Raw genomic sequence first — 20,114 nt, 5'->3', positions numbered from 1 at the left:
AAGGGCAGCCATTACTATCGCCTGTACAAAAGACTTAGTGGTGTCAATCATAGACATCATATAGGTCTATATGATAGGCCTATATGATGTCTATGGTGTCAATTGCTGGAGAACCCTGGGGACTAAACAGGGTGGGGGTTTACGTTGATGTTCTGCTGTCCCGAGACCACTTCTTAATCTGTGAGAGTTTGTTGATGAGGAAGATGCCTTTCCCCTGCGCCTTGCCGCACGGCTTCATAATCCACGTGCTGGACGGACTCTTCCGGAACTCCTCCACGAACAGGTTATAGTCCGCAGGGAGCATGAACGTGACGGGGACGAAATCTGCCAAAGAGAAGAGGAAGATGAAGAAGAGAACGGTAGAATACTGGAAACAACAGAGGAGATGTTCAGAGGGAGGTGTGTGGAGAGAGAGAAGCCAAAGGAGGCAGGGAAAGAGAGTATAAAGGCACATTGTGTAGGTTTTAGTGACATCTAGTGGTGATTTTGCTGAATTGCAACCAACAGAATACCCCTCCCTTCCAGACAGTTGTGCAGAAGAACCTACGGTGGCCATCAAGTCAAGTGTCATCAAAAAATTAACTCTTTATCAAACGAAAAAGCAATCCATAGTTACAGGTGATTACACACTGATGAAACGACAGTTATGAATAGGCTACTATGTTTCATTTCTGCTATTAGATCCCTCTAAACCACACACTCTACCTTTGATCCCTAGTCTTCCAATCAATTGCTACAAAGTGCTATCCATAAAACCTCCAGTTTCTACGTATGAGGACAAGCAAATACACCTTTAAATATAGATTATACACACCCTATTACATATAGATTGCTGCACCTACTGCCACATGGATGCACAAGGAAGCTTAAATGTATAAAATGTCACCAACACAATACCAGTCACTTTGGATATACATTTTTCAAAAATGAAACCACTTGTCAAGCTGAATAACAAACCTAAAAAGATGTATTTCCCATTATCGTCCTTCTCCGCCAAAGGACTTCCTTCCTTCTCCAGTTCCTTTCTGTAGCGTTTGATATTCTTGATCATGAGGTCCTTCCTGGTCAGCTCATAGTGGTTGGGGAAGTGGTTGACCATCTGTTCGTCCGTGAGGCGGTAGCCTGTGTCCACACTAAACACATTTCTAATGGTCTGGATGCTCATCCTGAAAACAAAAGTGTATTTAGTAGATATTGTACAAAAGCAAAATTAAGAATCACAGATCATAAAAGTTGGTCTAGTTGTCCTACAAGTGACTGAAAAAAGATTTTCTAATACAGACTCCAGTGGTGCCTACCAGTAGAAATTCCACTCTTCGCTCTCGGTGACCTGGAGCCATCCCCTCTTCTCAAAGTTGTTGATTAGCACTGATTTCTCAATGTCTGTCACCCACTTCACCTTACCAGCCATGGCACCAACCCGGGCTGAAACACACAACCCTCCCACGTTACTGGACACTACATAGAAGCTAGCTGTTAAGCGATTAGCATCACTACATGGAGGCTCTCTAGTTGGCACTTCGGCCGTAAACATGGAGACACGATTGCAGGTTATCTCATAGCTCTGCTGTTAGTAGCACAGGGCGTAACTAAAACGACTCAATGTTTAAAATGACACAGATAAGTAACTCAGTGAAGCAATGATGCTGCCATACCCGTTTCTCGGATGTGGGTGATGTGATGTGGTCATCAACACCTTCTTTCACAGATGCACCTGCAGGGAGGAGTATTTTCATCCAGTGATGTTAACGCTTGAGGAAATATGTCCTTGCCACAAACGACGCCATGCGACACCAATCGATGATTTCACCCTGTGCATAAAATGCAATGCTGCATTTGCAAAAATGTTGTACAGGGGTGGATGCTCGTTGCTGTCTTGGTTTATTGATCGTGAGACAGCTGGCAGAAGAGATGAGTACGCAAATGGTCGACTTCCGGGTTAATAACCTAGCAACCATGGACGCACACATGTCCACACATGCGTTGCTCAACATCACCATTAGGGGCGCGATCATGTCAACTCACACTACATGTCGGTTGAAAATAAATGTTGTGAAGCAACCCTGGAATGTTTCATGAGTAGTTAAGAATAAATATAATTATGTTACTTATGGTCACAGTTAAACACTGAGAAAAATCACGTATCAATAAGACTTTGGTCGCAGTGTTGAGCCCGATAGGGAGGTTGGTGTCGCCCTCTACTGGACGTAGGTAGTAATAACCATATATCATACTAACTACCCGGACTTCCTGGCCATTACCTATAGGCGTGGCGGTTAACTTGACATCATTGACGTTGGCTGATACCTGAAAACAACCAGATTAAAGGACGCTGCTGTAAGTGCTGTTTTATGTTGTTTAAAATCCATGCACACTTATATGTTTCATATATTATTAATTCATGTAAGTAATGCATTGTTTATTTCATAGGGCGGCGTTCACTTTAATCTAAAAAAAATCTGGTAAGGTTAACTTTTTTTCTTTCATTGTGGTGCACCTGTTTATTGTTGACCGACAGGTTTCTGTCACTTATATTGAACGCTGTAGCCTACAGTATTTAAACCAGTTTAGATCAAAGAAATTCAATAAGCACTGTAGAGATACTGTTTTTCATGTTAAGTTTTTTACAAATACAAGATACAATACAGTCATCGGTTTGCTCAAAATGGCTATCGTCAATGTCACCTTTTGTTTGAGTTGCTGGTGATAACGATGACATCATGCCATCATGTTTTGATCATCCCCTATCAATGGCTGATGATTAATCTGGTTCTTTATAATAGCAATAGCATCCAATAACATAACATCTTCTCCAAAATAATATACAAGGTTTTTTTTTTAATAATAATTTTAATTTCGGTTCTTTGTGATTATGATATTTTGCTTTCATAAAGAGACCACATAATAAATGCTTAATATAGTCCTTTTTTTATAGTATGTACTAAAGTCTTGTATTGTACTTCCCTTTACCATTTTTACCCTTGACAAAGTTTGCAAAGGAAGTTTCAGTTGGAATGGTTTCAGTTAGAGCATGATGGAAATTATTTGCATCAAAATGCCCACGCAAACATGATCTCATCATCTGTGTGTGTTTGTGTGTGTGCGTGTGTGTGTGTGTGCGTGTGTGTGTGTGTGTGTGTGTGTGTGTGTGTGTCTGTGTTTGTGTGTGTGTGTGTGTGTGTGTGTGTGTGTGTGTGTGTGTGTGCATGTGTGTGTGTGTGTGTGTGTGTGTGTGTGTGTGTGTGTGTGTGGCTCTGTGTGTGTGTGTGTGTGTGTGTGAGAAAGACAGAGACAGAGACAGGGAGGGAGACAAGGAGGGAGAGAGGGAGATAGAGAGACAGAGAGACAGAGAGAGAGAGGCACAGTTTTAACCTGTGACTGTACAAGATGTGGTAGTGCAGTGGAAGGGGGTAGAGTTTTAATGTATGCAAAGCCAAACAGGAAAGAGGTGAACGGAGGGACCGAGTCAAGTTTCAAGAGTTCTGAGACTGTTGAAATCCCTGGAGAGATGAGAAAGAACAACAAACAGACAAAAATGAGGGAAAGAGAGAGAGGGCGAGAAAGTGAGGTCATTGTTTTAACCTGAGGAGAGCTTCAGGTGACATGTCTCCTTAGTAACACCTGTGGTCACATGACTTTGTGTTTACATAAGGTAACTAGGCCGTTGGAACTCACGTGCCACTCCCTCTCTCTCCCCCTTCCCTCTCTCTCTCTCTCACACACACACACACACACACACACACACACACACACACACACACACACACACACTGCGCTGTCAGAGTTGATACAAATCACACACTAACAGCCCACACACTCCAAAACAGCCTTTCATCCACACCCACACAAACACACAGCTAAAAAAATAACCAAAACACGGGACACTGTTGTTCCACTCGTGTTCTTACAGGTACGTGCCATTTACTCATATCTCCTTTTATTTATTTCCCCGCTCAGAAAACAAAATGGTGGAGCACACAAGAGAAACACCAAACACCATGTCCCTCCGGGCTGGACCTATGGAGGTGTGCGACGTCACACCATCTCACGTGACCACAAGGTACTACCACAGTTCAAATGTTATTAAAAAAAAAAGAGATGCAAATTCATATTTAAGACTTTTAAAATATATAAAGAAAATAAAACCACAACGCGCTTCCGCACCCTGTGAAGCTCGTGTCTTGGCATTTGTTTGTGAAAGTCACATCTCTGGTGAATCCCTGACACGTTTCCATCTGGTGGTGAAAGTCACATCTCTGGTGAATCCCTGACACGTTTCTATCTGGTGGTGAAAGTCACATCTCTGGTGAATCCCTGACACGTTTCTATCTGGTGGTGAAAGTCACATCTCTGGTGAATCCCTGACACGTTTCTATCTGGTGGTGAAAGTCACATCTCTGGTGAATCCCTGACACGTTTCTATCTGGTGTTGGCTGTGTGGGAATGACAGGGATGCCCAGACCATTGGTCGGCAGCTGGCCCAGATAGGAGACGAACTGAACCAACGCTGGGCCCACAGGCTGCCCAACCAATGGCTGCAGCCAGGGAACGGAAGAACACACATCTTCATCAGGGCCAGTGTCTACAGGTGAGTAGGGTCTTTTCAGAACACACACACACACACACACACACACAGGCGCACACACACACACACACACACACACACACACCCAACACACACACACACACACACACACACACACACACACATACACACACACACACACACACACACACACACACACAGAGAGGCGCGCACACACAAATATACATCTATCCACAATTAATACGATTTAAATCTCAACTGGCATCTAATCATTGGTGACAGACTTTAGTTGGAGGTCATACTGTTTCCGTGGATATATTCAATAACTCCACGTGGGATACATTGTGGGATTGTGTGTTGAATGGGATTTAATGTGGGATTCTGTGTTTCATGATGAGCTCATGATACCCACTCGTGATCTCTTCCAGGTGTATAGTGAGTGAGAGACGGAGGGTTAGAGACTTCTTTGCTCTAGGTAATCTGCGGCTGAATCCTTTGGTTTACAACCTGCCTGCCTGGGTAAGAACAACCAGCATTCCTAATTTACATGAACACACACACACACACACACACACACACACACATACACACTCATACACACACATACACACACATACACACACACACACACACATACACACTCATACACACACATACACACACACACACACACACACAATGCTGCCAGAGCTGACATTTTACCTTATGAACACACTATGTTAGCAGCACATTTTATAAACTTGACCGACTTGATTGATTCTTTTTTTCAAGCCATATGATGGTATGCCAAACTAACCTTACTGATATCAAATTTCATTGTGACATTCCCAAAAGAAAGAGCCTTCAATCCTGTTTTAGCCTGTATCTCCCCATCCCAATCCCAGAACTACATGAACACACATGCTCCATCCTCTGACTGGCTAGTTCTCTCTCCCGTCTCCCTCACACAGGTGTCCAGTGTGTGTCCTGCTGCATTAGACCGGACTACAGGGTTGTAACTGCTAAGCTAACACTTTAGAGCAATTATAGGGAGCATATTGAGGGAGTCATTGACAGCTTTGCATATTTACACCTAATCAGTGTAAAAAAAAAAGACATATGATAGTACTCTGACGAAACCACAAATGGGACTTTAGACACAGAGGGAGCATAACTATTTCAATATTTGGGATGTATCATTACAATTAAACATAAAGTAATGGAAATTCAGCCAGTGTTTTCCTTTAATCATGGCACATGGCATCTCTCTCCCGTCTCCCTCACACAGGTGTCCAGTGTGTGTCCTGCTGCGTTAGACCGGACTACAGGGTTGATGGCGTCCTCCGCGCTCATGGCCACGGCAGCTGTCTGCTTGGCACTCTGGGTACAGAGAAGGGATTGACCTTTGCACTGGTGGGCTATAAGCTGGCCTTAGTCCACAGATTTTTTGGCTTTGTGTTTTTAAAAATAATAATTACAAATATTTAATGTTTTTCCAAACGTTCTTTATTACATGGATAATTGAATGGTATTGACGTGCTGGCTCACAACTACATGTTTTTTTTGTGCGCAACGTAGAGTGTTCTGATGAGGCTGTAGCTGGTACACAGCCTGTTTTATGGGGGGGAGGGCAAAGTCTGTTGCTAAGTGTGGGTTTGTATCCCTCTCCCACGCTTCTTATCGAGTGGTTTCATCTGTTCAAACATCAGGGAAGCTGGACTTTCAATTCCGTACTAATTTGAATGTGATTTTTTTTCTTGACAAAAATAGAAACTTGTCAAATAAAAATAACATTTTTCTGCATCCACTATTCTGTCTTCTTGGGATCCACTGTAAGTTGTATACACACTGATGCTTGAGTTTATCTCTGACATCCATGTGCATCCATGGCTCTTTGTGTGTGTGTGTGTGTGTGTGTGTGTGTGTGTGTGTGTGTGTGTGTGTGTGTGTGTGTGTGTTTTGTAAGAAATTACAGTATATCCTGTAAGTGAACATGAGATTCATGATCAAGCAGCTGCTGTGACCACCAAAAGTTGGCCAGCATAATATCCAAAATGGTAATTTTTTCATGGTAATAAAGGAAACGTCCCCGCAGGGGTATTGCTCAGGCACCTGGGGTCAGGACGCAAACTGAGACGTGCGTGACTGCAACTAATAATAATATGGGAATGGGGGAAAGCCAAAGAGAAACATCTCGGGCAGTAGGGCCCTATTCGTCTAGCTCGTTGAGCGAGTTACCAAGATCATTATCAGGATGAGATAATAATAAGTCCCTCCTTTTGGTTCGTGGTAGCAACTTTCGATGAATCACCATAGCAACACGTCACTTAGCTCTAACCTGCTCCAGCACAGGCTAATTTAAGTGAAGCTGGATAAGCTTGCCACACCCCCAGAAAAAGGAGAGATCCCATTGACCAAGGAGCGATATTTGTTAGAATAGAAGAATAGAATAGACTTTATTTGTCATTGTGCATTAGATACACAACGAAATTTGTTTGTGCAACCACTAAAAAAGTGCAGTTGTGGTGGGTGGAGGGTAGGAGGGTAGTGTGATTATTAAGTTCTGTGATGGCCCTGGGGATGAAACTGTTCTGCAGTCTGGAGGTGCGGGCTGTAGTGGCCCGGTAGCGCCTGCCAGAGGGTAGCAGGGTGAAGAGATGGTTTGAAGAGATTGGTGCTTCATAGAGTTCTTCGCGATCGCCAAGATCCATTATTCCATCATGATAAGTTCTTGTATGAGCCCTAAAAATTCAGCAGAAAAGGAATAATTATTTTACAAGACCTTCTCGAGTAATTTATTGCAAACACCACAGCCGAAGATTGATTATTGATAATTATATGACAGTATTATTAGTACACCATAGCATATCGTTATTGTAGAAAATGGTTAAGGTGGACTCATGATAAGAAGAGCGAGAAATACACACAAAGTATTCTCACTGCTTCAATTTATTGAATTTCTTATTTATACATTAAGTCATTAAGCAGAGGCTTTTATTCAAAGCGACTTACAAGGAAATGTTAAACACTTAATAAGGAGGTGAGGGGAATCAAACATTTCATGTTAAAATGGCATGAAGCCCTTGCTCAAACAGTAGTTGTGTAAGGATGACTTGCTTGTGTTTTTTTGAAACTTACCGTTTTCTAGAATTGAGCTGTCAGATGACTGCACATAATTTTGGACACTTTTTGGACATTTTGTATAACTTCACTGGAGTTGCAGTACACAGTTGCTGCACACACTCACGTGGAAATCACACCTGTTATGCACAATACTTGCATGATAGATCTGTGGGGAAAAAATTGCATATACATTTCATACTAAAATGGCATACCATTCATCATACAAGGCTGATCATAAATAAAACACACATCCTGATTCCAGTTATTTAAACTGTTTTGCTTGGTGAGAGAGATTTCAGACCAAATTAAAGTCTTATGTTTGCTATATTTTAATGTCTTATTATTCCACACATATGCCTTTATGTTTATTAGAATTAGAAGTAGGGTTAAACCGGTATCTGTGTGTTCCTGAATGTGCCATTTCTATCCGTTTCGTGCTCAAATAGTAGCTGTGTAAGGATGACTTGCTTGCTCTCTTGTGTTGTGAAACTAACAGTTTAGTTCAGTCTGTAAGATGATTGGACACTTTTTGACATTTTCTATAACTTCCCCTGGAGTTGCATTGCTGTTGCAGGAGACAGTTGCTGCATAATACACCGAGGACACAAGGTGGGTAGAATGATTCAAATAAGTAACTTGTAGTGCAAAGACCATGTTTTTTGTTACTGTTAGACATAGGCTGGACAAATACCTCACTGTCGCCATGGATTTGCTTCTGTTTTGATACGTATAGTTTCCATAGTGAATGTTGATCAAAATGATTTGGTTAGTTCGGTGTCAATCATATATGTTAAACCAGCGGTTTTCAACTGGTTTTGTCCCAGGGACCACAATTCTGACCATAGACATATAGAATTACTAGATATCTTATCCGCGTTGCCGGCCAACGGAGTCGAACGTCCGCATATTGTACCTACTTTAGATCATTATTCAATTTGTTTTAGAACATTACATAAGTATGCAAAAGTATACAGTGTCATAACTACATCTCTGGCGTTTATAACAAACCAACACGTTTAAAAATCGGTTGAAAATTGAGCAAGCTATGGTTTTTTAAAAAGTATTTATCACTACTGGAGTAAGATGGCCGACCTCTGCGGACGTATTAGACTCCGCCGTGATCATCTAGTAATTCTATATGTCTATGGCCACAGGTATCTTGAATAATTTGTAACAACGAAAAGCCCGCACTGATGCAATAACATAACAATAGTTCCCTCATCACTTGTACCAAAAGTATTCTGCGTTCTGCGTCGGTCTTTCACAAGGACCTGCTGTGTACATTATGGAACATTTTAAATGTGAAACGTTGGGCACCACAAATCTTTGTCTTCTTCCATAATTTGTTCCAGTGAAGTTGTAGCCTTTCAATTTAAGCAACTTTCACTGCTGCCCTATGCACTCCACTGACTTGCATGCAGTGACATGTTTTTTTCATTTATTCTAATTGTTGCATGCTTGTCGTCTTATCTAGTACTGGCTGTGCTCAGCCCACTCATGCTGTAATGCTCAGTTGATTTATCACTCACAACACTCACATTATCACAGTCTCAACATTCATGGCAGACTTAATTGAACCGAAATGACAAAATCAAATGAGGGGCACCTCTATTGACAAATTCAGTGATTGTAATTTATGTAATCCAGACATAATGTAAAATGTCAACCGCTGCATCTTTGTTGTCTTTACAGCTTGAAATCAGCTTGGCCATCATATTTCTTTACTTCAGTTTCAACACAAAATGTGTGTAATTATTCCTCTTTAATTATGCAGAGTGAACAGGTGATTGTTGGTATCTGTGTTCTGGTCTCAGTGTATTACTAAACTTGTTTAATGGACTCAACTGCGATAGTGGTGTTGCTGACCACAAGCCCTGAGACTTCAGCTGAAGACTGGGGCTGTAATGAAGGGCATTAAGAAATGTGTGTGTGTGAGTGTTTGTGTGTGTGTGTGTGTGTGTGTGTGTGTGTTTGTGTGCGTGTGTGTGTGTTTGTGTGCGTGTGTGTGTGTGTGTGTGTGTGTGTGTGTGTGTGTGTGTGTGTGTGTGTGTGTTTGTGTGCGTGTGTGTGTGTGTGTGTGTGTGTGTGTGTGTGTGTGTGTGTGTGTGTGTGTGTGTGTGTGTGTGTGTGTGTGTGTGTGTGTGTGTGTGTGTGTGTGTGTGTGTGCGCGAGAGTGGCAGGATTTGACAGCAAAAGGGGAGAGACCATGCCTGGTGTGAAAGTACTTTATAGAAAATCTGAACTGCACACAAACAATTCAACATTACAAAAGATGAAACACTTAATAATTACTTTTGGAATATTAAAATGTGAGTTAAAAGTGTGTTTGCTTGTGTTGTAAAAACAAACAAACAAACAAAACCAAAAAAAATAGTGTTTTTTGGGGTAAAGCATTGCAACTGTGCTATCATTCCATTCACAGTCATGTCTAACAATATCCAGCGTTGTGGTGTCTATGCATTGTGGAGATTGCCACTACTTTGCCATGGAAGAGAGTTATAACACAGAAAATTGTAAAAACCAGACACTAAATCGTCGTTATCAGACTCCTGAATAGCTTTATAGAGTCGCCACATTTTATCCTTCTCCGACTCCACTTCTTTACTCTCCTCCTCATCTTCATCATCCTCCTCCTCCTCATCTGTTTGGGCAGAGGAGACCAATGAAGTGATAACTGATGAGAGTGTTATGATAGAAAGATTGGTGCATGTGATGGAATTATTATGTTATGAAAAACAAACATTTTCTATCAAATCACACTTTGATGTTCATCACTGTGCATACCCGAGTCTTCCAGCAGATCGTAGGGTTCCACTAATGAGTAAAAATCTGCCTTCCTTTGGGCTCCTCCTGTTGTTACCAAAATATCAAAGAGTTGCGGAAGTTTGTCCTCCTCGTCACTGTCCCCCCCCTCGTCACTGTCCCCCCCCTCGTCACTGTCCCCCCCCTCGTCACTGTCCCCCCCCTCGTCAGTGTCCCCCCCCTCGTCACTGTCCCCCCCCTTGTCACTGTCCCCCACCTCGTCACTGTCCCCCCCCTTGTCACTGTCCCCCCCCCCTTCATCCCCTTCCTCTTCTTCATCCCCTTTATAACCCACTTCGTCCTCATTATGGTCGTTAGCAGAAGAGGCAGACTTTTGTCTTGTAGTCATCCTCGCCTTGGATTGAGGAACATCTGCACACAAACAATTCAACATTGAAATAAGATTAAACACTTACGTAATAATTTATTTTTGTAATATGAAAATGTGAGTTAAAAACAAACAAAACAAAACAAAAAAGTTTGATAGTGTTTTTTGGGGTAAAGTATTGCAACTGTGCCATCATTCCATTCACAGTCATTTCTAAGAATACTCACCGTTGTGTTTCCTCTTCGGTTGATTCTCACTTGTGGAGGGGGACAAATGTCTTTTCCGTTTTTTGCTGATATTCTCCTCTGGACAAAAGGCAAAACACCCCAAAAAAGCATAGATCAGATTCCTAATTGTTGCCTACTTTTGAGGTAAATCTTTAAACATGTTCTTTGGTCCAAAGTCAATCCAATAAGAGCACACTTCATTGGCCTTGTCCGTTCAAGAACTCACACAGAGATGAAAAGATTGGTTATTTTTTCAGTCATTTGGAATATGGAAACGTGAGTTAAAAACAAACAAAACAAAAAAAACTTGTGTGATAGTGTTTTTTGGGGTAAAGTATTGCAACTGTTCCTGTGGATTTGACATCCAACATTTTCTATCAAATCACACTTCCAGCAGATGAGGTTCGATCTCTTGCAGTAATGTGTAAAAAGCAGACTTCATTCCTCATTTTGCAGTGTAATGGATTATAATCGAGGGCCGTATCTTTAATCACCTTACCTACTAAAATCTCATTCTGCCTCAACTCACCTTTACCCTGGTTGGGAAAGTCCATTTGCCTTTAGGTTTCGGTTATAGTTCTAAAATTCTCTCCTGAGTCACCGAGCAGTTTTCTACTTGCTACTGCCAATTCAGGTCTCTACTTCATACAATCCTAGAGAAAAATAAATGGTATAGAAATTGGCACACAGATATTTGAAGTTTTTATCAGAGTTGATGACAACATGATTGTCACTGAAAGTGTTTTTGAATATTACACAATTCTACAATAGAGAGCAGTTTTGGCCATGGAGCCATACAGGGAAAGAAAAGTCTTGGAACGATTCATTAACTTCTTTAAGAGCTATCACCATACATTCACACCAGTTTCCAAAAACAAACTAAATGTTACAGTGAAGGCCACATAAATGCTCTTAAGTACATCAGTTGCACAATCACATGCACAAACTTGAGTTAAATGACTGAATGTAAATATAAATGACCCTTTTTTTCTGAGGGGCGCATTACGTCTGCGCCCCCCACAAGCACGGCGTGCCCCAGCATTGTCTCCTTTTGAACCCCTGGCTCAGGCAGAGCTAAAGTGGGTCTCTAACAAGACGGCTTTCTCGCTGCTGTCGTGTTGGGAAGCTCCATACCCTGTTCATGAGCGGCTCCTGTTTGAGGTGGAGTCTGGATGGCCCAGGGGTTACCCTGTGGCCGAATTCGGCTTCTTCTGAAGGTTTTACACAGTCAAACCTCAATCGACCTATCCACCTGCCGCAACTTATTCCCCCTGAGGGAGAAGACAGGTTGAAATTACTGTGCCCTGTGCGGGCCCTGAGGGCATATGTGGCTGCGACCGCAGGTATTCGGCGGTTGAATCAGCTTTCCTTTGCTATGGTGACCCTAGGAGGGGCTCTGCTTTTTCCAAGCAGCGACTGTCCCACTGGGTCCCAACCGGAAGATATGAACTATCCGGGGGTCATCGGGGGGTCTCGATGTGAGATTGTTGGTATAACACTCGACCTGTGCGTGCGTGAGATGGATCGTCCAGTGCTTGAAAGCACCGTCTAGCGGTCATCCAGAACCGTAGTTACATACGTAACTTTCGATTTTCATTGCTTCAATTTATTGAATTTCTTATTAATACATTTACATTTAGTCATTTAGCAGACGGTTTTATTCAAAGCGATTTACAAGGAGATGTAAAACTGCATTTATTGCGGTTGAGGTGAGGGGGGTCGAGCCAGTGATCTGTTGCATGCTAGCCACGAGCTCTGCCCCCAGGCACCAGAGTCACATATTTAACACAGAAAAAGTTTACGATTAAGATTACGTTTTAGACTCTTCCTGCCTTAGCGGAGAAAAAAATGAAAAAAATTCATAGTTTTGGTGATCGACCTTTCCTGCCTTTTGAAGCAGGACGTGCACGCGCAATTTATCTGACAAGTTTAGCCTGGGACAAATTAACTTGACGTTTAAGTAATTTAGCGCATGTCCCCAGACCGGTATAGCCTGTTCTCATTAAGCAAGCTAGATTATCTCATGTTGTGAGCTAAATTTATTAACTTAGCTTCAGTTGTACGCCGAACAGGGCCCGGGACTGTGAAATAACAACAATAACAACAAAAGCACTTAACAAACTTATGACCTGTATGTGTGAACAGTGAGTTTGACTAGTTTGGATCCCTTAAAACAGCAAATATTACATTCACCATAATTAGAGAGCAAGAGATCAACATACTTTAATACAGTCTGTTATATCTAAAACCTTACATACCATTTAAATCATGTAACTGCTGTCTAGCAGGTACACCGTAGACATAAATCCTTGAACTTATACCACAAAAGTGGATGATTACATCACATAGCCTAGTCAATCAGACTGGAACAAATAATCCATCATTAAAAATCAGCACAAAAATATGATGTTTATAAAGCCAACCTGTTTTTGAAAATGATGCTCTATGAATTATGTAGAACAATCTCAAGACAGCAGATAAGTAATTGGGAACTACAAAAGAGCGGGAAAATGATGTTCTGCTTCCTGCCTGCTACTGGTTATTCAGGTCTCAACTTCATACAATCCTAGAGACATTTTGAAAAGAACTGGTATGGAAATTGGCATATACACAGATATTTATGTCCTTATCAGAGTTGATAACAACATGATTGTTACTGAAAGTGTATTTGAATATTACACAATTCTACAATAGAGAGCAGCTTTGGACATGGGGCCATTTAGGGAAAGAAAAGTCTTGGAACGATTCATTCACTTCTTTCAGACCTATCACCACATATTCACACCAGTTTCCCAAAACAACCTAAATGCTACACTCGAGGCCACAGAAATGCAGAAGTTGTACAAACTGCTCTCTAGAAGGTACACCTTAGACATAAAGCCTTGAACTTATACCACAAAAGTGGATGATTACATCACATAGCCTAGTCAATCAGACTGAAACATATAATCCAGCATAAAACATCAGCACAAAAATATGAACGTTTATAAAGCCTACCTGTTTTTCAGTCGCAAGACAGCAGAGAAACAATGGTCAACTACACACGAGCGAGAAAAGGACGTTTTGTTTCAGACTGTATTACTGAGAGCAATCTAAGTGTGTAAGCTCCACCCAACACCTACTTGCCAAATATGACGAACACACACACACACACATACACCACACAGACACACACACACACACACACACAGATGCATTCTCTTGCAGCACTGTGTAGGAAAAAGACGGTCTATTCGGTCTATTCGGAGTCCAGAGCTATAGACTCTCCTTATCTGTCCTGGGCTGACCTTTAATGCATGGATCTCTGATCATCCACAAACTGAGCATAGTGAGAAGACAATGGGTTTTCAAAAAAATCATCATTAAGTGCAGCAATACCATATTTAGAAATATAGCATATTTCAGAAATTCAGGGAGCCTATAGATAGGTAGACCTTCTGTAAACTATAATACTTTTTTTAAGTAAAACACAATACTTTCAAGTACATTCAGAACATTGGAACGTTGTTCCCAGAGTCAGGCTTACGTCCACGCTAGTTGCTATATGTTTTGCATTGAGGTGATACTTGAGGCTCGATGTGCTGCGGTGATATGCAAATTCCTTGTTGCATAGCCTGCACACAACCATGTTCTTATCGACGCTTCCATCCGTTCGTTTTTTGTAACAAAATGTCCCATCCACGGGGCCAACCAACGCGGTCTCATCAGCTTCTTTGTTCGTGTTCACTGTGGTTTGTTGTTGTTAGAACCATAGGCATATAGAATTAATATGGAAATAAAATAAAGAAATAATAATACAAAACTATATAAATAAAAGAAATAATATTAAAAATATATATATAATAATAATACATTTACATTTTTTTGGCAATATTGTTGGCAATGTTGTGCTGTGAAGGGTTGGGCGTTAAGGGCTCTTTTTGAGCAGGCTAAAGGACTCTTCAACTGAGTGTGCTTGACTGTCTGAATCCTGAACCCTATACCAGCACTGTTTCAACTCCACTACTGTATGTGCCTCAATCATGTCTTAACTCTCTAACTGTTTTTCATGTTTTTTCCTCCCTCCGTTTCCTCTTGCTTATTCGCTCACTCTCTAACACAGTTTGATGCATACAGTACCTACTTTCCTTAATTCGGCATCTGTATTTCATTTGATTTATCTATTTTTCTGTTTTGATTCGTTGTATTAAATGACTGCTTTGGTAATACAAGTGCCATATTTGTGATACCAGTGGAGCACCTTTGCATTTGAATATGTAACACAGGACCTTGACGTCGTCATGTCCAACCTGATCATTTGGATATCTGCCTGTGCAGTTCTTCTTTGTGGAGGTAAGTGCAAATAACACAGTAAAACAAACAAAACAATTGCCTAAAAAGATTATACACAATTTACAGTGTCTCAGTCAGATTACAATACAATTTGTTTATTTGATCAAGAGGGACAGTGTACATTCATGAACATTAAGATGTAAATGCACCCAATTATAGCCAAAAGGCTATAGTTTTCATTGGCAGTCTCCCTGCCAGAGTGACAAAGGCTATACAACCTTAAAAAAAAGGCCTAAATTAATAAAAACTGTACGTTTTTGTATAAGTAAATTTAATATGATTGGCATTAACTACATTTTGCCAGGAGGATGAGGATAGTATTGGTGGTGGTAAGGATCATTAGCCTGACGATGTCATACTTATACATATATAATTCTAGTCAGAATATGAGTCTGAGACCGGACTATTGGGCTGTGATTATGGGGCGTGTTTCAACGAACCAGGAAAGAAAATTCCTCTTCGCTGAATTGGATACCTAGAACCAATCAGAGCAACGTAGTATTTCCATCTGATAGATTAAACTTTTACCTGATCCCGTAGGAAGGACGGCAAAAACATCTTTTCAATTGACAAATGCCTTGATCGCGTTTCTCTGTTCCTCTTTCAAAATGAATGCGCTGTCATATCTGTTGAGACGTTACTTAATTAGCACTCAAGGCTAGAAGCTACCATTCGTTTGAATGTTTTTTTTTTCTACGCGTTAGCATAACCTATCAATAATGCTCTAGAGTGCTTCAGTTAAGACCCATAATCCTGGGCAACACTCGTTTTGCGTATACACAACTAACCGAGTCAATGTAGACATATAAAAGTCGTGTAGATAGCTTAAATCATATAAAATATGTCCCACTAAGCTTCCGAGACGGCGCCATCTTTGTTCGATGTATACCGGTATTCTATCTATATCTGTCCATCAACGTATAAAGCCCGCCCTTACAATTTGAATGGTCAGATCACTTTTCGGGGCCGTTTAAACCCTCCCAACTAACTCGACTCCAGACTGAATCTCCAGACCAAAAATTTTGTGGGCGGAGTTCAGGCTGGTATCCAGGCTAAAGGATCATGGTACGGAATAAGGATGGTGATGGTTATGAACACTTTATCATTTTCTTTCCTCTCGAAACAGTGCATGGACAACCTGAATGTCGCCCCGGATGGAGTGTCTTTAACAGGCGGTGCTTCAAACTAGCAACAAGCAGCTCCACCTTTCATAAGGCCCAGGTAAAGTTTCCTCAAGATGCATTTGAGCAAAGTAGGCCTATTTGTATTGTATATCTGAAGTCCTTGCTTTTGAAGAATACCTTCATTCATAATGCTTCTTCTGAGAGAGTGAATTAAAATCAGTTACTACAGAGTAAGCAGATTGTCTCATACTGCAATATAGTATGGCTTCCTAAAAACAGGTATCAGTCAAATGGTTAGGGATGAAAACATACACATTTGCCAGTCAGGGGATCAGCAGCTCAGACTATGTGGTGGTGAAGCCTATTGGGGTGACAGTGGTACAGGAGGTGAGAGAAGTCGTATAGTAATCAGAAGGTTGCTAGTTCGAATCCTCACTATCGAAGCGTCATTGAGCAAGACACTGAACCCCTAATTGCTCCTGATGTGCAGTGTGCCATCAATGTAGATGTAAAATGTATATACATCCTTGTAAGTCGCTTTGTTTAAAAGCGTCTGCTAAATGTAAATGAAGCCTATTGGCAAATCTTAAAAGGAGAATCCACAATTCTTATCCAATACACTTCCTGTCAAATTCAGCTAATTTCTCCTCGTAGTCCACCAGCTGTCAGTCAGCTGTATGTAGACATTCCTGGCTCTGTACATTGGCAATGCACACAGAGGTTCCGACTGTTTTCTCAGGAGCAAAGAAGGGAGGGGTGTAATTTCATTAGCTGTTGGGCTCAAATATCAACCACCTCTAAGTAATTTTTCAAGTGTCTTACACGTACATCTCTCTCTCATCTTTGCTTTAGATGGCGTGTGCAAATGAGAACGCTCACCTGGCCTCTGTACACAGCGCTGCTGAGAATGGCTTCATCCAGGGTCTCGTGCGCAACGCTGGACTAAGCTCTCAAGGCGCCTGGATTGGAGGATCTGATGACGGCTCAGTGAGTGCCACAAAATGGCCGCTCCATCGTATTGATACTTTTAAAATTATTTTTTTGTAATAAAATAAATGACTTGTGTGTTCCAACAGTGAAGTTTATATTGTAGGCAAATACTGAAAACAGCTGGAAGAAAGACTAGAGAGCAATAGAATGCAGGCATATTGACTGTGTCTAATGATTCAGAGTTTTAACTGCGATCAGACTACTAATAGAATTCTACAAAAAGAGCTACAAGTAGTACACCTTTAAAGCAACAGGAAAATGTAAACAAAGGCAATAACATTCCTTTAATGTTCCAGACGTTTTGACGTAATGAGTGGAGGTTATGAATGCATGTTATTCTTGTTGTGGGGCATTTTGGTATATTGAACTCAATGCTGCAACTGAATGTGTCAATGGGTCAGCCTGGCCTCTGTCAACACTCATACACAATAATGATGACGTGCAGTAGGCCTAAGGCAAGGCAAGGCAAGGCAAGGCAAGGCAAGGCAAATTTATTTATATAGCACATTTCGTACATTAAATGCAATTCAATGTGCTTTACAGAAACAAACATAGAATTTAAATTGAAACACAGTCAAAGAAACTTAAATAAAAAATAAAAAAAACACAATGAAAATTGAAAGAAAATAAATAAATAAATAAAACATTAAAATCAATAAATTGCAGGTAAGAGACATTATGATTAGCACTAAGAAGCAGCATACCGTAATAAATAGAGAATTTCACATATAGGCTAAAGAGAATAGGTTTGTTTTTAGTCTGGTCTTGAAACTGTCTATGGTGGGGGCAGTTTTGATGTGGTCTGGTAGAAGATTCCAAAGTTTTACTGCATAATAACTGAAGGCTGCTTGACCTTGTTTAGTTTTAACAGTAGGGGCCACCAACAAGATTCTATCCTGGGATCAGAGGGGTCTGGGAGGTACATACGGCTGAAGCATGTCCTTAAAATATAAAGGTCCAAACCCATGCATGGACTTAAAAACAAGAAGCATCACTTTAAAATCAATTCTGTGGCTAACTGGAAGCCATTGAAGAGATTTCAGTATTGGAGTTATATGTTCTAAGAGTCCACTGCACTGAACATTTGTGTTTCCGTATGTAGGAGGGTACTTGGTACTGGATTGATGGATCTGCATTTGATTTCTCGGACTGGAAAATTGGACAGCCTGACAACTGGTATACAGAAGACTGCCTGATGTTGACTCCATATAAAGATGGTAAAATCCCAATCGGAAAACATTGCTGTCAAACATTACATCCACGACACTGTGGTCAATTACCCTCTTTTTAAAATGGCAATCAAGTAAGTTCAAACGTGGTCTTGTGGAGCCAGCTACAACTATTGAAATATTGCTATTGCTAGCACTGATGTCCACACCAAAAAAATATAGTCTGTCTGTCCTCTCTAAAGTCTGTCCACAATTTGATAAAAACATACATTATTTTTACTGTCTGCTGTTTGATTTGATGCTGGTGCTTAGACCTCTGCCATCTGCCAATGTTGGATGATGTTGTTACAGTATCTGGCTCCACAAACCTAAGTTGTGAGTGTGTCATACACTGACTTAAACAAAGGTTCTTACTTTTCACGCTATATAGCCTACTTATGCAGAGGTATTTACTCCGGTCATATCATTCAATTCCATTATCATCAATAGGCTATTTTATAAACTTATATAAAAGCTAACTGTCTTAAAGACGCTGTTACACTCCAACAAGCTGCAGAGTGGATAAAATGTATGTTTTAAGAAAAGAACCAGACAACTTGCTGCTTTCGTCAGGTAGGTAGCTGTAAAGATGTCAGCACGTATCTATCTCCTGCATTAGGTAGCAGCACATTATCCACACAGGTCCCTCTAGTGGTCACAAAATGAACTACATTCGAAACAATGCAGACTCCTGCTGAATGTGTGTGCTCGTTACAGTGTGCTTTGTAGTACAATGGACTCGTGTTGTTATAGTTGCTGTATTAATTCCAATTACCCCAAACATACCTGTTTCTTTTTTTATCAGGTAGGCCTGATTTGCCCTGGAATGACCTGCGCTGTGACAGTTTGCTACCGTTCATCTGTTCAAAGAAATCACCCTACTGGGACAAGTTACACATGATTGATGTTTCTTGCGCGCCATAAATGTGCTGTGTCATTGTACCTTATCATGACCTCAGCATGCCCTTCACTGGAAACAAGTCTGGTGCCAGAAACCTATTAAAAATTGCATACCATATCAAATGATCTAGTCCTAAATTATATTGCTTTGAGTCTCTCACTATTCTTCGGTAGTTCTGTGCCCACTCTTAAAACTTCCGGGGTCGAATACACTCTGGCCATTAATATGAATGGCATGGAACTGTCCATCTGCAAATAATACCTCCGTGGTTGGTGTTTGTCAAACTGCTTTAGCTTATGTCATCCAGCAGAGGAAGTCAGAGGGCATCCTAACATTAGAAACACATGCAACGCCCCCTTGTGGGGTCTTCCTGTGCTTACACTCGGGTTATATTTCATCTTTGAAACTATAGGCTTTTCTTGCAAAACTCTAACCACAAGCTTTACACCAAACCAGCCAAATCAAACAATTGTTGCAAAGCCCTTGTCACGTCCCATTTTTTGTCCGGCGGTTAAGGGATTAAAAAAAACACACACACACACACTCCACAACAC

At 41.0% G+C, this 20,114-nt stretch overlaps 2 protein-coding genes across 2 annotated transcripts in view; one reads left to right on the top strand and one right to left on the bottom strand.

The window, feature by feature from the left end:
• Positions 1-1,411, bottom strand: part of ttll1 (tubulin tyrosine ligase-like family, member 1) — a gene marked incomplete at both ends in the record, with an annotated part of 8,610 nt that extends 7,199 nt beyond the window's left edge. Inside the window, 3 exons of the mRNA XM_080851493.1 lie at positions 144-324; positions 958-1,166; positions 1,299-1,411. Coding sequence (XP_080707619.1) covers positions 144-324; positions 958-1,166; positions 1,299-1,411 — 503 coding nt within the window. The remainder of the gene's footprint in view (positions 1-143; positions 325-957; positions 1,167-1,298) is intronic.
• Positions 1,412-15,285: 13,874 nt separating this feature from the next.
• LOC308375102 (galactose-specific lectin nattectin-like) lies at positions 15,286-19,982 on the top strand (the record flags this gene model as incomplete). Its single annotated transcript, XM_080851149.1, has 5 exons — positions 15,286-15,337; positions 16,464-16,558; positions 17,314-17,448; positions 18,554-18,668; positions 19,465-19,982. The coding sequence occupies 5 exons, from the start codon at positions 15,286-15,288 to the stop codon at positions 19,581-19,583; spliced, it is 516 nt and encodes a 171-aa protein (XP_080707275.1). The 3' UTR covers positions 19,584-19,982.
• Positions 19,983-20,114: the final 132 nt, after the last annotated feature.

Source organism: Sprattus sprattus (assembly GCF_963457725.1).
Source record: "Sprattus sprattus genome assembly, chromosome: 14".
Lineage (NCBI taxonomy): Eukaryota > Metazoa > Chordata > Actinopteri > Clupeiformes > Clupeidae > Sprattus > Sprattus sprattus.
This window is presented reverse-complemented; position numbering and strand designations above follow the sequence as displayed.